We start from the raw sequence: 19,005 nt of genomic DNA, 5'->3' as shown, positions 1-19,005 counted from the left end.
AGTGAGTCAGCAGAGGAGGTGATGTGTATGCAAGTTACGAGAACCCAGGGCTGAAAGGCATTTCATCACTGCTGTGTGGGAGTGCTTCAAGCCTCGAGAGCCTGTCCTCAGCTTTGGGATGCATGTCCTGCCATTTTCTGTTTTCTGCCTGGCGAACTTCATTCTTCCTTCCAGGCTCAGAACAAAAAAGCTCAAGGGTTACCTGTTCTTTGAAATATTCCTGAATCTCAGAAGGACTTACTTGCTTTCTTTATGTTTACACTACACTGTGTCAAATTTCCATTACAGGAATTGTATTTTCAACTATGACTCCTTAAAAAAAAAGCTTTATCAAGGTATACATGATATAACATAAGCTGTACATATGAAAGCATACAAAAAGAACGCTACTATTATTAATTGTCTTGACCCAAGGATGGCTCCATCCTATTAAGTATTTGCTATTTAAACAACAAAAAGTAACATTAATTTATTAAAAAATAATTCAGAAAAATAGGAAAGTATAAGAACAAGTTGCCTGTAATTCCTAACAGGGCATTGCCGAGATTACTCTACTGCTTTTAGTGTTTTTTTTTGGTTTGTTTTGTTTTTTGCGGTACGCGGGCCTCTCACTGCTGTGGCCTCTCCCGTTGCGGAGCACAGGCTCCGGACGCGCAGGCTCAGCGGCCATGGCTCATGGGCCCAGCCGCTCCGCGGCACGTGCGATCTTCCCGGACCGGGGCACGAACCCGTGTCCCCTGCATTGGCAGGTGGACTCTCAACCACTGCGCCACCAGGGAAGCCCTACTCTACTGCTTTTAATTTCCCACATTCACTCAGCAAGTGTGTGTCCTTCTGACGGTCACGTGCACAAAGAGGAGAACCACTTCTTAGTTACTTAGAAGAATATCTGCAGTTGGAAACTTGTTCTCCTTTCTTAAATCCTTTATTCCCAACACCTAAACTATTGTTGCATACACAGGAATCCCCAAACTTCTTCAAAGGTGGTATTTAGCTGGGAAGTAAAGTTTTACAAATCACTGTACTGAAGGCAGAAATAACCAAGTGCACTGGCAGCCGAGAAAGCCATTCAAGGAAGCACGATAATAAGTACCGTATTTCATCACACGTAACCAAACTGTATAAGGCTGCATTGCCTCATGTATTACTATGGAAGAGAATGGCTGCCAATGAATTGTAAAATGCCAAGAGCTGTAAAACAAACCCTGATTTTGGGGATCTTAAAACGTGAAAAAAATATGCACCTTAAACCGATAAAGTATAGTTGTTCTTAAGCCATGTTGCTGATGGAGGGCAGTCTTTATCCTGTGAGAACACTCCTTAAAAATGGCTTTTTGGAACCATCTGAGGACTGCTGTACCCTTATCTCCTCTTGCTTGTCTGTCAATACATCATTAGAATTACAAAAGGCAAGAAATGGAAATATATCTTCTTTGGTTTTCAGACCTCCACGTAAAGCTAATTACTCTAGGAAAAAGCACCACTTGGTGTGGTTTGGTCTTACTGCTTCCCTACCAATCCCTTTCTTTTCTCTAAAGCTCAAAACAATTGAAATAATGTAAATGACGTAAATGTAAATGTTTACTTTGAGGTAATGAAGTAAACATAAAGTTTTACCCCAAGCATTTTGTGGTCGTTTCTGAAGCACGCTAGGAACCCAAAGAGGGAGACATATCATAAACTTCCCAACTTCAAAGCACTTTCCTTCACACTTGCTGGCTTTCATTCTCCTTGTACTGTAGAAAGAGGATGGCAATAGGATTCTCATTTCTGTAATCATGCTAGAACTTTTCTGCCTAATGCTTTAGAAACTGATCAGCAAGAATAGTTTCAAACCAGGTCTGATCCCATCAGATTTGGCATTCGTTGCCACATGAAATGCTTGTGAAATGCCATTAGATCCGCACAGATGCCTTCTGAGTATGGAAAAAGTTCTACAATTTTAGCTATTTGCATTTCAGAACTTAGGAGACTGCTACAGAAACCGAGGGAAAAGGACAAAGCAAATTCATTTCTTTTTCTTGGTTGAAATACCTCATAATAGCATGCATTCTTTTCTTTACCAAAGTCAATAACTTCTGAGATTTGAAGAATGAGGCAGGCACGTCTGATAGTGTTTGTCTAGGGAATTGTGACTCCCAATTAAGCCTCCAGAGAATAGAAAAAAACATCCAAGTTCAGTATCAACTGACTTTATTATATATTATGTCCTTCAATACCCGGACAAATTGGGAAAATTCTTGGAAGTATGTAGCTAATTAATTTAGTGGTACTGGTAGCTCAGAAAGCACATTTAAATCGACTTTACTTGTGAGGTCAAACTGCCCCTTTAATCTCAATAAGGGCTTAATTTCATCATTTATTAGTCATTTGGGAGATTCTGCCCTGCAAATTCCATAAACAATTCTAGCTCCTACATAGTAGCAACTGTGATCATCTCAAACATTAGTAGGCTAATTAATGAATTGCAAGCCTCCAGCTGTCAGAATACTAAACAGTTGAGACACAGGTTAAAAGAAGTGCACTATGGGTGAGAACTCGTGATGTCTTTGAAGTAGGCACAGTCAGGGCTCCTCCAAAGATGTCTGTATCTTAATTCCCAGGCCCTGTGAATATGTTACCTCTCATGGCAAAAGGGACTTTGCAGATGTGATTCAGTTAACTGTTCTGAGATGGGGGATTATCCTGGATTATCCAGGTGGGCCCAGTATCATCACCAAGTTTCTTATAAGGAAAAGGAGGAGGCAGGAGAGTCAGAGAAGATGTGACAAGGAGGTCAGAGGTCAGCATGATGAGGGCCACAAGCTAAGTAAGCAGGGCAGCCTCTAGAAGCCGAGAAAGACAAGAGAACAAACTCTTCCCTAAAACATTCAGAAGAAACGTAGCCCTGACCACACCTCAATTTTAGCTCCGTGAAACTGATTTCAGACTTCTGTCTTCCAGAGTTGTAAGATAATAAATTTATGTTGTCGTGAGTCACTAAGTTTATGGTGATTCGTCAGAGTAGAAATGACACTAATGAAGTCTTATTTCATTGATACAAGATAAAATTTTTTTTAAATATTTATTTATTTATTTGTCTGTGCCAGGTCTTAGTTGTGGGATGTTTTAGTTGCGGCCTGTGAACTCTTAGTTGCAGCATGTGGGATCTAGTTCCCCGACTAGGGATCAAACCTGGGCCCCCTGCATTGGGAGCACGGAGTCTCAGCCACTGGACTGCCAGGGAAGTCCGATACAAGATACGTTACCAGCACTTATTGTGAACTTTTTGAAAGAAAAGCATTATTAAAATCATGTAATGTCCCCACACTCTGTAAAGTCACCTATTTTTTTTTTTTTTTTGCTGCAATGGGTCTTGATTGCTGCGTGCGGGCTTTCTCTAGTTGTGGCGAGCGGGGGCTACTCTTCATTGCGGTGTGCAGGCTTCTCATTGCGGCGGCTTCTCTTATTGTTCAGCACGGGCTCTAGGCATCCGGGCTTTGGCAGTTGTGGCTCGTGGGCTCCAGAGCACAGGCTCAGTAGTTGTGGCGCACGGGCTTAGTTGCTCCGAGGCATGTGGGATCTTCCTGGACCAGGGCTTGAACCCATGTCCCCTGCATTGGCACGTGGATTCTTAACCACGGTGCCACCAGGGAAGTGCCTGTTTGTAAATTATACCTTAATTTTTTTAAATGGAAAGAAAATTCAAATCTTTAAAATATTCAGAAAGCTAGAAAAATAGAAGGAAGTACCCTCAGCTGGACACAGAATAAGAAATTATTATATTTAACAATAACACATTGGAATCATTCTTATTAAGGGACTTTGGGACATCTTCAACACTTCAAAAAGAAAGCTTTTATCCTTTAGCTGTCACTCAACCCTCTCTCCCTACCCCTAAGCTGTAAGCGACTACTAATCTATTTTCTGTCTCTCTGCATTTGCCTCTTCTGGACATGTTGTCATTTGTGACAAGGTGTGACAAAGGTGAAACGTCTTTCACCTTTGCTCAGCATATTTTCAAGGTTCGTCCATGTTGAATCGTGTATCAATGCTTCATCCCTTTTTATGGGGCCTAATATTTCATTATAAAGATATATCACTTTTGTTTATCTATTCATCAGTTGATGCACATTTGTACTGCTTCCACTTTTTGGCTGTTATGAACAATGCTGCTGTGAACATGTGTGTAAAAGATTTTTTGCAGACGTGTGTTTTCAATTCTCTTGGGGATATACCTAGGAGTGGAATTGCTGGGTCATACAATAATGCAATGTTTAACCTTTGAGGAAATGTTGAAACTTTTTCAAAGAGGCTGCACCATTTAAGATCCCACCAGCAACTGACATCAGGGTTCCAATTTTTCCACACTCGTGTGAACACTGGGTATTGTCTGTCTTTGATTTTAGCCCTTTAAGTAGGTGTGAAGGAGTCTCATGGTAGTTCTGATCTGCATTTCCTAAATGATAGCAATAGTGTCTTTTCATATGTTTATTAGTTATCTGTAGATCACCTTTGGAGAAATGTCTATTTAAATCCTTTGCCTATTCTTTTTTATTTATTTATTTTTTTTTTGTGGTACGCGGGCCTCTCACTGCTGTGGCCTCTCCCGTTGTGGAGCACAGGCTCCGGACGCGCAGGCTCAGCGGCCATGGCTCACGGGCCCAGCTGCTCCGCGGCATGTGGGATCTTCCTGGACCGGGGCACGAACCCGTCTCCCCTGCATCGGCAGGCGGACTCTCAACCACTGTGCCACCAGGGAAGCCCCTTTGCCTATTCTTAAAACGAGTTCTCTTTCTATTATTAAGTTGTAAGACTTCTTTACTAATTGTGTTTCTGTAAATAAAGTTTTATTTGAACATAGTCACATTCATTCATTCAGATATTGTCTGCAAAGCCTAAACCATTTACTATCTGATCCTTTAAATAAAAAGTTATTTGACCTCTGACTTAAACAATGAGTTATTGGGAAAGAATGAGATGAATATATCAAAAGAACAGAATAGACAGTCCTGAAACAAAACTGTGTATTTATGAGACTTTCAGGTGTTGACGTAGGTGGTATTTCAAACCAGTGGGGGGAAGATGGGCTAATTTGTTGATAGTGTTGCCATCATCTACTCAACCAATGAAAAGAATAAGGCTAGAATCCTATGACACACCAATGCAAACAAAAGTTTTAAACCTAAAAACAAAAATTATAAAAGAATTACAATAAAATAGAGAACGTTGTTAGAATGTTGGGCCGGGAAAGATCTTTTTTCTCTGACATGAAAATTAAACACTTTGCTAGTATAAAAGGTACATAAGTAAGGCTGCAAGAAAATAGTTGCATCATATAGAACAGGCAAATGAGTAAGATATAAGGAGTTCCTACGAATCATTTTTTTAAAGTGGCAATGGACACGAATGGGCAATCTGCAAAGGAAAAACAGTCAATGCTCAAACTCAGAAATTACTGGAGAAGTGCAAATTAACGAAATAACAGTTTTTCATCCATACTACAGACACGATGATAAAAAACCAGATAATATTAAACACTGGCAAAGATTCATAAAAAAATACTCTTGAAACATAGTCAAGGGTAAATAAGGCTTCTGATGCCTCCAGCACCCCAGCTCCTGTTCTAGGTGTCTGGACAAGAGACACTGAATAAGAGGCACACACAGAGGCACTTACAAAAACTGTGTGTTGTAATAGTGTTTCTGTTAACAGCAAACCATTAACAGTCTCAATGTCCATTAAAGGAGCTTGAGCAAATAAATTACAGCAAATTCACACTATGAGATATTTTGCTGCTGTTAAGAAAAAGTAAGAAAATCTCTACGTATTCACTTGGGAAGATCTCTAAATACGCCTTGTTAAGGGAAATAAAAACCGACACTTAGAATGGAATTTACCATTGTGATAATAATGAACTATTATTTCAATAATTTACTTTAGAACGTTGTGATGTTAATATTTAGCAATGATATTTATGTACTGTGTGTATCTGGAAAAAAGTCTACTCTTAGAAAAAGTACTTTTAGTACCATTTAGGATTTTTAAAAAACTGCATATGCACATATGTGTATGTAACACACAGGGAAAATGACTGAAATGGTACACACCAGACTCTTGATAGTCATCTGTGGGTAGGGAAGGAAAATCTGGACAAGGGCATGAGAAACTTTCATATTTTGCTGCTTCTATGTGCATAATTTCACCTTTGTAATGAATATGTAATTACGTGTTGGATGGTTAATAAAAATCAAAACTTATTAGACTCACGTATAATTTAAATATATTTTGTAGCTGATATTCTGTGTATGCTGGTTCTTAGAAAATATGGAAATCATTTTTTTTAAGTCCTAGAAAATATTTTCAGTTTTATAAAAGATAACCGAGAAATTATATACTTCATGTCCTCAATTCTAAGACACTGATTTTAAAATACATCATTAATTTAATAATAGCTTTTCAGGAAAAAACAAGACATACAATCACACTGGATGTATAAAATGATCGTAAGATGCATTTCAACTTCACAGGTGTTTTTAGATAACATGATAATTGTAATATTCATCATATTTTGCAGGAAGTATAGAAGTGGAGGTAGGTAGGACTGCAAGTTTGATTTCTTCCCTTGGAATGAACAGACCTATGCTTGCAAACTGTTGAAAATCAGATCCGTGTGCCTGGAGCAGGAATATTTACAGAGGAAAAGACAATCAAGGGAAACCCACTGTCCACTAAAAATCTCTGTGTGAGTAAAAAGCCTATTCAACCTGGGCAACGCAGGATCTCACCTTATTTGGAAATGGAAATTTGCTCGGTTCCACTTTTCCAGGCGCTGGAATAGCTGAAAGTGGTGGAAGCCAGGTCATCTCCTAAAGGGAGGGAAAAACAAACAACATTGTAATACAGAGAGTATTTAAACTCAGTAGCATACAAAGCAGTTTCACAAGTCTGCCTTAATAAGCATAGATGGGATAAGGAATGAACAAGAGATGAATAGAAATGAAAGGGATTTTTTTAAAAAAGGATTTAAAACCCACTTTTATAATTTCTTTCCCTAATCTTACCAATTCTTGGTTCAGTGGCTATTGCCATCAACCCTTTATACCTTAAAAAGATCTACAAGCCTGTCCTATTTCCATTTCATTTAAGCTCCTAAGTAAAGGGACAACCCAGTAGTAAAAGTTCTATGTAAAATGCCATACAAAGGGAGCTGCTTCCCACAAAATTTACAGGAAGTTTCTGAAGTAATGAACAAAGTACTTTTACATTAGGGATCATTATTAGCGGGGCTATTTATTTTATTAGAAACTCCTATCAGTGTAAGTTTCCAATAGGTCCCACACATCATTTTGGTCTTCATAAAAATGTCATTCATGGAGAAGTGAAAAAACCAATTACACATATGAAATAAAGAGAGAGTGCTGTGATTTTTATAACAGTATTAAGAACACAACTTAGGATCAGCATGTAATCTTTCCTATACTTTTTGACATACGCTCTCACTAAACTGTGAGAGAGCAAGGTGGGGAGAGGTTTGTTGCATTAACATCCAGTATTTTTCTCCAGTTCCTTCTCCTGGAAGATATTTGCATTCACTAAATGAGTGTGGAATTAAATCGAATCCATTTCTGATTTCCAGGAAAGTGACTTGGAATTTACAAATCAGGTCTCAACCCTATTTCTTGACTCCTTCCACTTCCAAATCTAAGCAAGTACAGAGGCAGGAGTTGATCCACTTTGAGAAAAGTAAGAAATTCTTTCTTTAGGTAAAGACAATTTCTCACTTCCCTGGGTTGTGGGGCGGGAGGTTGAAAAGGGAATCTGTCAGGTGTCTGAAGGGAGAGTTTCTTGAGGCTGCTCTTGTGCCTTCTTTTCTTGGGTAACTCTCTCCCCCCAGCACCAGAGAGAGCGTGGACCCACACGGAGAACAAGGACAGTGAGCGTGTTCAAACCCACCGGGGAAAGATTTACTGACCCTATATCACCTCTCACCTACTGTGACACATGTGCCATTGGGTGGTCAAACTCCTAGACACTCGAGGTGTCCCTTCTCCATCCTGATGTTACCAAGGTTTCTCCAGTGGAAAGCAAAGGAAGATCCAGTGTCCCTTTATGACCCTCGCTCCTCTGCTCCCCAAGTACCTGCCTGTTCTGTCCTGTATCTGACCCTTGTTGTCTCTTTTGAAGAGGATGCTAAGCAGCCCTGCTGAATTTGTGTCCAGGAAGACAGGTGGTGCTCAGTACGTTTTTGAATTAGTATCTCTGCAATGTCTCTACCTTGCTTTCTGGTTACCTGAACTACCACCCTAACCACACCTTCATTATTTTTAACCAGAGGACATTAATGGTTTCTTTTCTTTATTTTTTAAATTTTATTTTTTTTATTTATTGTTTTAAACAGCAGGTTCTTATTAGTTACCTATTTTATACATATTAGTGTATATATATGTCAATCCCAATTTCCCAATTCTTCTCACCACACCTCACCATCATTTTGACCCCTTGGTGTTCATACGTTTGTTCTCTACATCTGTGTGTCTATTTCTGCCTTGCAAACCAGTTCACATCTGTACCATTTTTCTAGATTCCACATATATGTGTTAATATACAATATTTGTTTCTCTCTTTCTTATTTCACTCTATATGACAGTCCCTAGGTCCATCCGCGCCTCTACAAATGACCCAATTTCGTTCCTTTTTATGGTTGAGTAATACTGCATTGTATATATGCACCACTTCTTTAACCATTCATCTGTCAATGGGCATTTGGGTTGCTTCTATGACCTGGTTATTGTAAACAGTGCTGCAATGAACATTGGGGTGGATGTGTCTTTTTGAATTATGGTTTTCTCCAGGCATGTGCCCAGTAGTGGGATTGCTGGGTCATATTGTAATTTTAGTTTTTGTTTTTTAAGGAAACTCCATACTGTTCTCCATAGTGGCTGTATCAATTTACATTCCCACCAGCAGTGCAAGAGGATTCCCTCTTCTCCACACCCACTCTAGCATTTGTTGTTTCTAGATTTTCGTATGATGCCCATTCTAGCCAGTGTGAGGTGATACTTCACTGTAGTTTTGATTTGCATTTCTCTATTAATAAGTGATGCTGAGCAGCTTTTCATGTGCCTCTTGGCCATCTGTATGTCTCCTTTGGAGAAATGTCTCTTTAGGTCGTAGGCCCATTTATTGATTGGTTGTTTTTGTAATACTGAGCTGCATAAGCTGTTTACATATTTTGGAGATTAACCCTTTGTTGATTCATTTGTAAACATTTTCTCCCATTCTGAGGGTTGTCTTTTCATCTTGTTTATAGTTTCCTTTGCTGTGCAAAAGCTTTTAAGTTTCATTAGGTCCCATTTGTTTATTTTTGTTTTTATTTCCATTACTCTAGGAGGTGGGTCAAAAAAGATCTTGCTGTGATTTATGTCAAAGAGTGTTCTTTCTATGTTTTCCTCTAAGAGTTTTATAGTGTTCGGTCTTACATTTAGGTCTTTAATCCATTTTGAGTTTATTTTCGTGTATGGTGTTAGGGAGTGTTCTAGTTTCATTCTTTTACATGTACCTGTCCAGTTTTCCCAGCACCACTTACTGAAGAGACTGTCTTCTCTCCATTGTGTATCCTTGCCTCCTTTGTCATAGATTACTTGACCACAGGTGGGTGGGTTTATCTCTGGGCTTTCTATCCTGTTCCATCGATCTATATTTCCGTTTTTGTGCCAGTACCATACTGTCTTGATTACTGTAGCTTTGTAGTATAGTCTGAAGTCAGGGAGTCTGATTCCCCCAGCTCCATTTTTTTCCCTCAAGACTGCTTTGGCTATTCGGGGTCCTCTGTATCTCCATACAAATTTTAAGATCTTTTGTTCTAGTTCTGTAAAAAATGTCATTGGTAATTTGATAGTGATTACACTGAATCTGTAGATTGCTTTGGGCAGTACAGTCATTTTAACAATATTCATTCTTCCAATCCAAGAACATGGTATATCTCTCCAGCTCTTTGATTTCTCTAATCAGTGTTGTATAGTTTTCTGAGTACAGGTCTTTTACCTCCTTAGGTAGGGTTATTCCTAAGTATTTTATTCCTTTTGTTGCAATGGGGAATGGGACTGTTTTCTTAATTTCTCTTTCTAATCTTTCGTTGTTAGTGTATAGGAATGCAAGAGATTTCTGTGTATTAATTTTGTTTCCTGCAACTTTACCAAATTCATTGATTAGCTCTAGTAGTTTTCTGGTGGCATCTTTAGGATTATCAATGTATAGTACCATGTCATCTGCAAACAGTGACAGTTTTACTTCTTCTTTTCCAATTTGTATTCCTTTTATTTCTTTTTCTTCTCTGATTGCTGTGGCTAGGACTTCCAAACTATGTTGAATAATAGTGGTGAGAGTGGACATCCTTATCTTCTTCCTGATCTGAGAGGAAGTGCTTTCAGTTTTCCACCATTGAGAATGATGTTTGCTGTGGGTTTGTCATATATGGCTTTTATTATGTGGAGGTAGGTTCCCTCTATGCTTACTTTCTGGAGAGTTTTTTATCATAAATTGGTGTTGAATTTTGTCAAAATCTTTTTCTGCGTCTATTGAGATGACCACATTGTTTTTATTCTTCAATTTGTTAATATGGTGTGTCACATTGATTGATTTGCATATACTGAAGAATCCTTGCATCCCTGGGATAAATCCCAGTTGGTCATGGTGTGTGATCCTTTTAATGTGTTGTTGGATTCTGTCTGCTAGTATTTTCTTGAGGATTTTTGCATCTATATTCATCAGTGATATTGGTCTGTAATTTGCTTTTTTTGTAGTATCATTGTCTGGTTTGGTATCAGGGTGATGGTGGTCTCATAGAATGAGTTTGGGAGTGCTCCTTCCTCTGCAGTTTTTTGGAAGAGTTTGAGAAGGATGGGTGTTAGCTCGTCTCTAAATGTTTGATAGAATTCACCTGTGAAGCCATCTGGTCCTGGACTTTTGTTTGTTGGAAGATTTTTAATCACTGTTTCAACTTCATTACTTGTGATTGGTCTGTTCATATTTTCTATTTCTTCCTGGGTCAGTCTTGGAAGGTTATAACTTTCTAAGAATTTGTCAGTTTCTTCCAGGTTGTCCATTTTATTGGCATAGAGTTGCTTGTAGTATTCTCTTAGGATGCTTTATATTTCGGCAGTGTCCATTGTAACTTCTCCTTTTTCATTTCTAATTTTATTGATTTGAGTCCTCTCCCTCTTTTTCTTGATGAGTGTAGCTAAAGGTTTATCAATTTTATCTTCTCAAAGAACCAGCTTGTAGTTTTATTGATCTTTGCTATTGTTTTCTTTGTTTCTATTTCATTTATTTCTGCTCTGATCTTTACGATTTCTTCCCTTCTACTAACTTTGGGTTTTGTTTGTTCTTCTTTCTCTAGTTCCTTTAGGTGTAATGTTAGAATTGTTATATGAGATTTCTCTTGTTTCTTGAGGTAGGATTGCACTGCTATAAACTTTGCTCTCAGAACTGCTTTTGCTGCATCCCATAGGTTTTGGATTGTCGTGTTTTCATTGTCATTTTTCTCTAGTTATTTTTTTATTTCCTCTTTGATTTCTTCAGTGGTCTCTTGGTTATTTAGTAACATATTGTTTAGCCTCCATGTATTTATGTTTTTTACGTTTTTCCCCTGTAACTGATTTTTAATCTTACAGTGCTGTGGATGGAAAAGATGCTTGATGTGATTTCAATTTTCTTAAATTTACCGAGGCTTGATTTGTGACTCAAGATATGATCTATCCTGGAGAATGTTCCATGTGAACTTGAGAAGAAAGTGTAATCTGCTGTTTTCAGGTGGAATGTCCTATAAATATCAATTAAATCCATCTGGTTTATTGTATCATTTAAAGCTTGTGTTTCCTTATTAATTTTCTGCCTGCATGATCTGTCCATTGGTGTAAGTGAGGTGTTAAAGTACCCCAATATTATTGTGTTACCATCAATTTCCTCTTTTATAGCTGATAGCATTTGCCTTATGTACTGAGGTGCTCCTATGTTGGGTGCAGATATATTTAACATTGTTATATCTTCTTCTTGGATTGATCCATTGATCATATGTAGTGTCCTTCCTTGTCTCTTGTAACATTCTTTATTTTAAAGTCTATTTTATCTGATATGAGTATTGCTTCTCCAGCTTCCTTTGATTTCCACTGGCATGGAATATCTTTTTCCATCCCCTCACTTTCAGTCTGTATGTGTCCCTAGGTCTGAAATGGGTGTCTTGCAGACAGCATATATACGGTTCTTGTTTCTGTATCCACTCAGTGAGCCTGTGTCTTTTGGTTGGAGCAGTTAATCCATTCATATTTATGGTAATTACCGATATGTATGTTCCTATGACCATTTTCTTAATTGTTTTGGGTTTGTTTTTGTAGGTCCTTTTCTTCTCTTGTGTTTCCCACTTAGAGAAGTTCCTTTAGCATTTGCTGTAGAGCTGGTTTGGTGGTGCTGAATTCTCTTAGCTTTTGCTTGTCTGTTAAGCTTTTAATTTCTCTGTCGAATCTGAATGAGATCCTTACTGGGTAGAGTAATCTTGGTTGTAGGTTTTTCCCTTTCATCACTTTAAATATATCATGCCACTCCCTTCTGGCTTGTAGTTTCTGCTGTTAACCTTATGGGACTTCCCTTGTATGTTATTTGTCATTTTCCCCTTGCTGCTTTTAATAATTTTCCTTTGTCTTTAATTTTTGTCAGTTTGATTACTATGTGTGTCCGTCTGTTTCTCTTTGGGTTTATCCTGCCTGGGACTCTCTGTGCTTCCTGGACTTGGGTGGCTATTTCCTTTCCCATTTTAGGGAAGTTTTCAACTATAATCTCTTCAAATATTTTCTCGGGTCCTTTCTCTCTCTCTTCTCCTTCTGGGACCCCTATATGAGAATGTTGGTGAGTTTAATGTTGTCCCAGAGGTCTCACAGGCTGTCCTCATTTCTTTTCATTCTTTTTTTCTTTATTCTGTCCCACGGCAGTGAATTCCACCATTCCTTCTTCCAGATTGCTTATCCGTTCTTCTGCCTCATTTATTTTGCTATTGATTACTTTTAGTTTATTTTTCATTTCAATTATTGTATTGTTCATCTCTCTTTGTTCTCTAATTCTTCTAGGTGTTTGTTCTTTAATTCTTCTACATGTTAAACACTTCTTTTTCTTAAAAATAAATTTATTTATTATTTATTTATTTTTGGCTGCATTGGGTCTTCGTTGCTGTGCGTGGGCTTTCTCTAGTTGTGTCGAACGGGGGATACTCTTTGCTGCGGTGCACGGTCTTCTCATTGTGGTGGCTTCTCTTGTTGTGGAGCACGGGCTCTAGGCATGTGGGCTTCAGTAGTTGTGGCATTCAGGCTCAGTAGTTGTGGTTTGTGGGCTCTAGAGTGCAGGCTCAGTAGTTGTGGCGCACGGGCTTAGTTGCTCCACGGCATGTGGGATCTTCCCTGACCAGAGATCGAACCCATGTCCCCTGCATTGGCAGGTGGATTATTAACCCTTGCACCACCAAGGAAGTCCCTGTTAAACATTTCTTGCATCTTCTCGATCTTTGCCTCCATTCTTTTTCCAAGGTCCTGAATCATCTTCACTATCATTATTTTAAATTCTTTTTCTGGAACGTTGCCCATCTCCACTTCATTTAGTTGTTTTTCTGGGGTTTTATCTTGTTCCTTCATCCGGTACATAGTCCTCTGCCTTTTCATTTTGTCTATTTTTCTGTGAATGTGGTTTTCGTTCCACAGGCTGCAGGACTGTAGTTCTTCTTGTTTCTGCTGTCTACCCTCTGGTGGATGAGGCTATCTAAGAGGTTTGTGCAAGCTTCCTGATGGGAGGGACTGGTGGTGCCTAGAGCTGGGTATTGTTCCGGTGGGCAGAGCTCAGTAAAACTTAATCCACTTGTCTGCAGATTGGTGGGGCTGGGTTCCCTCCCTGTTGGTTGTTTGGCTTGAGGTGACCCAGCACTGGCAGCTCCAGGCTCTTTGGTGGGGCTAATGGCAGACTCTGGGGGGGCTCACGCCAAGAAGTACTTCCCAGAACTTCTGCTCCCAGTGTCCTTGTCCCAGTGGTGAGCCACAGCCGCCCACTGCCTTTGCAGGAGTCCCTCCAACACTAGCAGGTAGGTCCAACACCTGCAGGTATGGGGTCACTGCTCCTTCCTCTGGGATCTGATGTGCACACTACTTTGTGTGTGCCCTCCAAGAGTGGAGGCTCTGTTTCCCACAGTTCTGTCAAAGTCCTGTAATCAAATCCCGCTAGCGTTCAGTCTGATTCTCTGGGAATTCCTCCTCCTGTTGCTGGACCCCCAGGTTGGGAAGCCTGATGTGGGGCTCAGAACCTTCACTCCAGTGGGTTGACTTCTGTGGTGTAACTGTTCTCCAGTTTGTGAGTCACCCACCCAACAGTCATGGGATTTGATTTGACTGTGATTGCGCCCCTCCTACCGTCTCACTGTGGCTTCTCCTTTGTCTTTGGATGTGGGGTATCTCTTTTGGTGAGTTCCAATGTCTTCCTGTCGATGATTGTTCAGCAGTTAGTTGTGATTCCAGTGCTCTCACAAGTGGGAGTGAGCACACGTCCTTCTACTCTGCCATATTGAATCCATCTCCTCTCATTAATGGTTTCTGATGGTTCTCTTTCTTCCATTATTAATAAATCCTACACATCCCTGCCAACTTAATTCTCCTTAAGTGCAGATCCAAACAAAAAGCTCCCCTGCTCTACAATCTTCATATACCATCATGTACACAGCAATAACGATGGTGATGATGCCACTGGTTGCGTTTTATCGTTTTCAGAGTACTAATTCCACACAAGTTTTCTCATTGACATCCAACCCTTAATGTAATTATTATCATCTCCATATTGCAGGTGAGGAAGTCAAAACTCAAAAAGATTAACTGCCACCACTGATACTTGCACAATCTATCGTGTTAGTACCAGTCTGGTATTTGTTTTTTACTCTACTGCATTCGAGACCTTCTACAACAAGGTCCTAGTTTTCAGCCTTGTGCCTTTTGGTTAAACTACACACACTACATGTAAGACAAACTACCGTCTCTGCTTTTACTTACAGCAACCCCTTTGTGTGTGAATGCCCTATCGCCACATGCCTTTTGGATTTCTAGCCATCCATGAAGGGTCATCTCAAATATTACATCTGTCTTGAAGCCTCTGCTGATTCCCCTTCTGTTCCAATATGATATGAGAGCTCCCTTCTCATCCTCCTCCAAGGCACTTTCTTTTCCTTTCTTTTTCACAGTAACTGTTACATTCCTTTTTGTGTTGTAGTTTTATGAGTATATACCTCAATCTGCATTCAACCATTTCCTCCTCTTCTGATACCCTTCCCCCAATGCAGAATAAAAATCATGCTTAGGAATCCTAACAATCTCTTTCAAGAAGAGTTCTCTAAAGAAGGACTGAACACTTCCTCCAAGAGGGATACTGTCTGCTCATCTTTGTGTAGACTAAATAAAACACCTTGCCCAAAATTAACTTGTTGAATTGAACTGAACGCCTATATTTCAATGCAAAATTGCTTGCTAACATTACTTTAATTATAGCTAAGTATTTCCAGGTGATTTTTCCATCTAATGAGTACTACTAAATATACGAAGGAATAGTAAAGACAGCTTGCTTAAAACAATTAAATCTGTTAGAATTTCCCAAAACATAAGAATTATTTATAGCAACCATTTAAATATATTTGTTTTTATTTACTGTGCAATGAGTTTTTAAGACTGATTATTCATCGTATTAAAATTCTCCATTAGGGTTACATGGGAAAATTAAGGGCAAATACACTATTTTTATTTCCTCTTCCATCACTTACTAGCTCAGTGAGCTTAGGTAAGTCACATCTTTAGCCAATTGTAGTGATTTCAAACCAAAGACTCCGGAATCAATCAGATCTCAGTTTGGGGCATCATCTCTGAACCAGAGGAAATGTAGGTGTTAACTATATCATGGTTGAATCATGGGGACTAAATGATTAAATGAGAGCTCATATATATGAGCATGGTTCCCTTGTGTTTAATCATTCAATAAAAACCAGCTGATTAATACCAAGCTGATTTTCAGAATTCTCTCTAAAATGAGAAATAGAATTTCTCTCTGTGTTTTAGATGTTGGGAATCTGAGATGACAGAGTATCTGGGAAAGTGTTTTGATAAAAGAATGAAGTATTGTGCAAATGTAATCTGTAATTAAGCTAGTAATAATTAATACAAACTATATATTACTAAAACTGTAAGTTATTTAAAGAGACTATTATGATTCCTAAGTATGACTTGTACTTTATCCTGTAAAAAACGTCCTTAAGTTTTCTCATCAGAGCAGATCTCTGACATAATAATAGCAGTCAGTGAGGGAAGATCTGATTTTTAAAAACGTATTTAATTTGTACCTTATTTCTGGCAGTGATTTAAAATAAAAGCAAAGGTAAAACTTTTCGTAGCTGCTAAAACTTCACTTAGTTTGCTTGGGATTATTTTCTTCACAGGGAAAGGACGCTGTGTCATTGCTAGGCCATGGATCCCACACCACTGCATCCACGGGTCCCCACCCCCGTCACTGCTCCTGACCACCTAACCTCAACCATCCCCTCATCACTGCTTTGCTCCTCCTCCCTCCACTCGGCTGTCCTTTACCCACTTCCTGGACCACAGGTAAGACAGGAAGAGAAATACAATGTTTGAAGCTGATTACTCCCAGGTCTGGGTAGCTACCTTCTGATCTTGTAAACTTCCCTGCCACTGCCAGGATCTGTCTGCCCTTCTCTCTTTTTGATTTTCTTGTCACTTGGAAGTGAGGGCACATCCTATCTCCCAGCACTGGGAGGTCCTCACTTTTGAGTCTACATTCCTTAGCCAACTGACAGGATTAAGAATGTAAAGACATGATACAAATGAACGTATTTACAAAACAGAAACAGACTCACAGACACAGAAAACAAACTTATGGTTACCAAAGGGGAAAAGAGGGGGAGGGACAAATCAGGAACTTGGGATTGGCAGCTACACACTCCTATATATTTATCAAGAAAATAAACAACAGGGACCTACTGTATAGCACAGGGAACTATATTCAATATTTTGTAATAACCTGTAATGGAAAAGACTCTGCGAAAGAATATATATATACGTATGTACAACTGAATCACTTTGTGAATCGCACCTGAAACAGAACATTGCAAATCAACTATACTTCGGTTAAAAAAAAAAAAAAAAGAATCCATACATCTGTCTTCACACAGCCTTATTGTGTTAAGCTCCCTAAGCAAATGTCTAGTTACTCAAGGGATATATTTCAGAGTATCTTATTTCTTAAATAGACTTAAAATGCCAAGTCTTTTTATAGCAAATACACTCACTTTTGTCCTAAATGAAAGAACAGAAGAGGTTAAATGATTGGGGCATAGAATACTGCCTTTCATTAACTGTCCAGCTTTCTCTCTCCTCCATATACCATCTTCAGAAGGCCACGGGGCACATGGGCTAGTTGCCATTTTCCTGTCTACTGAACAGCAAGACTGACCACAAGCCCCAAGAATCCACAGCTTCAAGGTGAGCAGACTCTCGTGTCCTCATTCTGCACCCCACGTCCACCCTGGGTAGCTACCCACTTGCTCTGATGTCACCTGCATCAGCCTGTCTCAGGACGAATGGCTGGAGGATTATGGTATCCATTCACTAAGCACCGTAGCTCTTTGTTATCAAAAAAGAGAAGAAACAAAAATTGAATTTTAGCCTGAAATCTAATCTTGGAGTTCAAAACATTCAGTTATGAAGAGCTGCAAAGTATATTGAGTTTGCAAAAAGATGAAATCAGAACAAATTTAAACTGTATGCTAACTTTCCTATTAGATTCAGTGAATAGAAAAACACTTCCCCTGGTCTCTCTCCCTGGCTACCGTTTCCCCAGTGCATTCTGCCTTAGTCACAGCCACAGAGGTGTTTTAGCGGAAACAGTTACGATGCCACGTGGCTTCCAGCGACCCTGCTCCAAACACTAAGGATGCACTGTCATAGGGCACCATCAAGGACCACTGCAGGGTTACTGGTCTGTTACGTTCCTATTACATTCCTCCTCCAAAACCAATGGGTTTGCTTCCTGTCCTGCCCGAGATTTTCCTGTCCTGACATCGTTTAGTTTTCCTTTCATGTGATTCCAACTTCACTTACTTCTTCATTTTTTTCTCACCCCCGGCCTCTCTATGAATCAGGTCACTGACCAGTGCTGTCCTCAGCGAGGGCTGCCCACCCCCCCTGCCTTTCCCGCGATTTGTGTCACTTTAACGTTTACAGGCTACCTGGGGCTGTGAGTTTTCATTTTATGGGTTACTGGTATTAGATTATAAACTTTTTGACCCCTACTAGATGATAACCTCTTTGAGGGAAGGGATTGTGTCATAACTCTCTCGTAACTTCTCAAAGGCCTACACAATGGGTAAAATAATAGGACCATTTAATCATTCATTTAATCTCTCTGGGATTCTCTTTTCTCGCCTGTAAAATGGTGGCGACAATAAATTATACTGGTCCCACCAAACACATACGACTGCTGCCAGGTTTGAGAGAGATTAAATTACTTCCTTCTCTCTCTCAGCAATGTCTTCACAACCACTGCCAACTCAGGGTCCACATCCACAGGCCTGGCCCGTGACCATAGTAAACTCCAGAATGCTCTGTGCTCAGAAACGCTTTTCAAAATAAAACACTGAATTAATCCCGTCAAATGCAAAACGCCAGAGTTGATTATTATGTGTGGCAGTGGTTACTGCAGATCAGAGCATTGTTCTATTTTCGGTTTCCATCTCAGAACCATCACTCAGCACTGTAGTTCTTTCACACGTATTATTCATGTTATGACACTCCTATCAGATAAGTGTCGCCAACCACAGAACGCGGTAATTTTTATTACACTGCATATCCTTTCAATGCTGGAAGCTAACAGGAGCACCGTGTCTGGTGAAAGGAAAACACTCCTGCAGGCCTGTACTTGGGAGGCAGAGTACCGGCCGGG

The 19,005-nt window shown here is 39.5% G+C and overlaps 1 protein-coding gene across 1 annotated transcript in view; it reads right to left on the bottom strand.

The window, feature by feature from the left end:
* The window catches only part of AFF3 (ALF transcription elongation factor 3), a 564,600-nt gene that overhangs the window by 191,388 nt on the left and 354,207 nt on the right, over nt 1-19,005 (bottom strand). The window contains exon 6 of the mRNA XM_079940200.1: nt 6,768-6,848. Coding sequence (XP_079796326.1) covers nt 6,768-6,848 — 81 coding nt within the window. The remainder of the gene's footprint in view (nt 1-6,767; nt 6,849-19,005) is intronic.

This window comes from Stenella coeruleoalba, assembly GCF_951394435.1.
Source record: "Stenella coeruleoalba genome assembly, chromosome: 13".
Lineage (NCBI taxonomy): Eukaryota > Metazoa > Chordata > Mammalia > Artiodactyla > Delphinidae > Stenella > Stenella coeruleoalba.
Note: the sequence above shows the minus strand (reverse complement) of the source record. Positions and strands in the feature narration are given on the sequence as shown.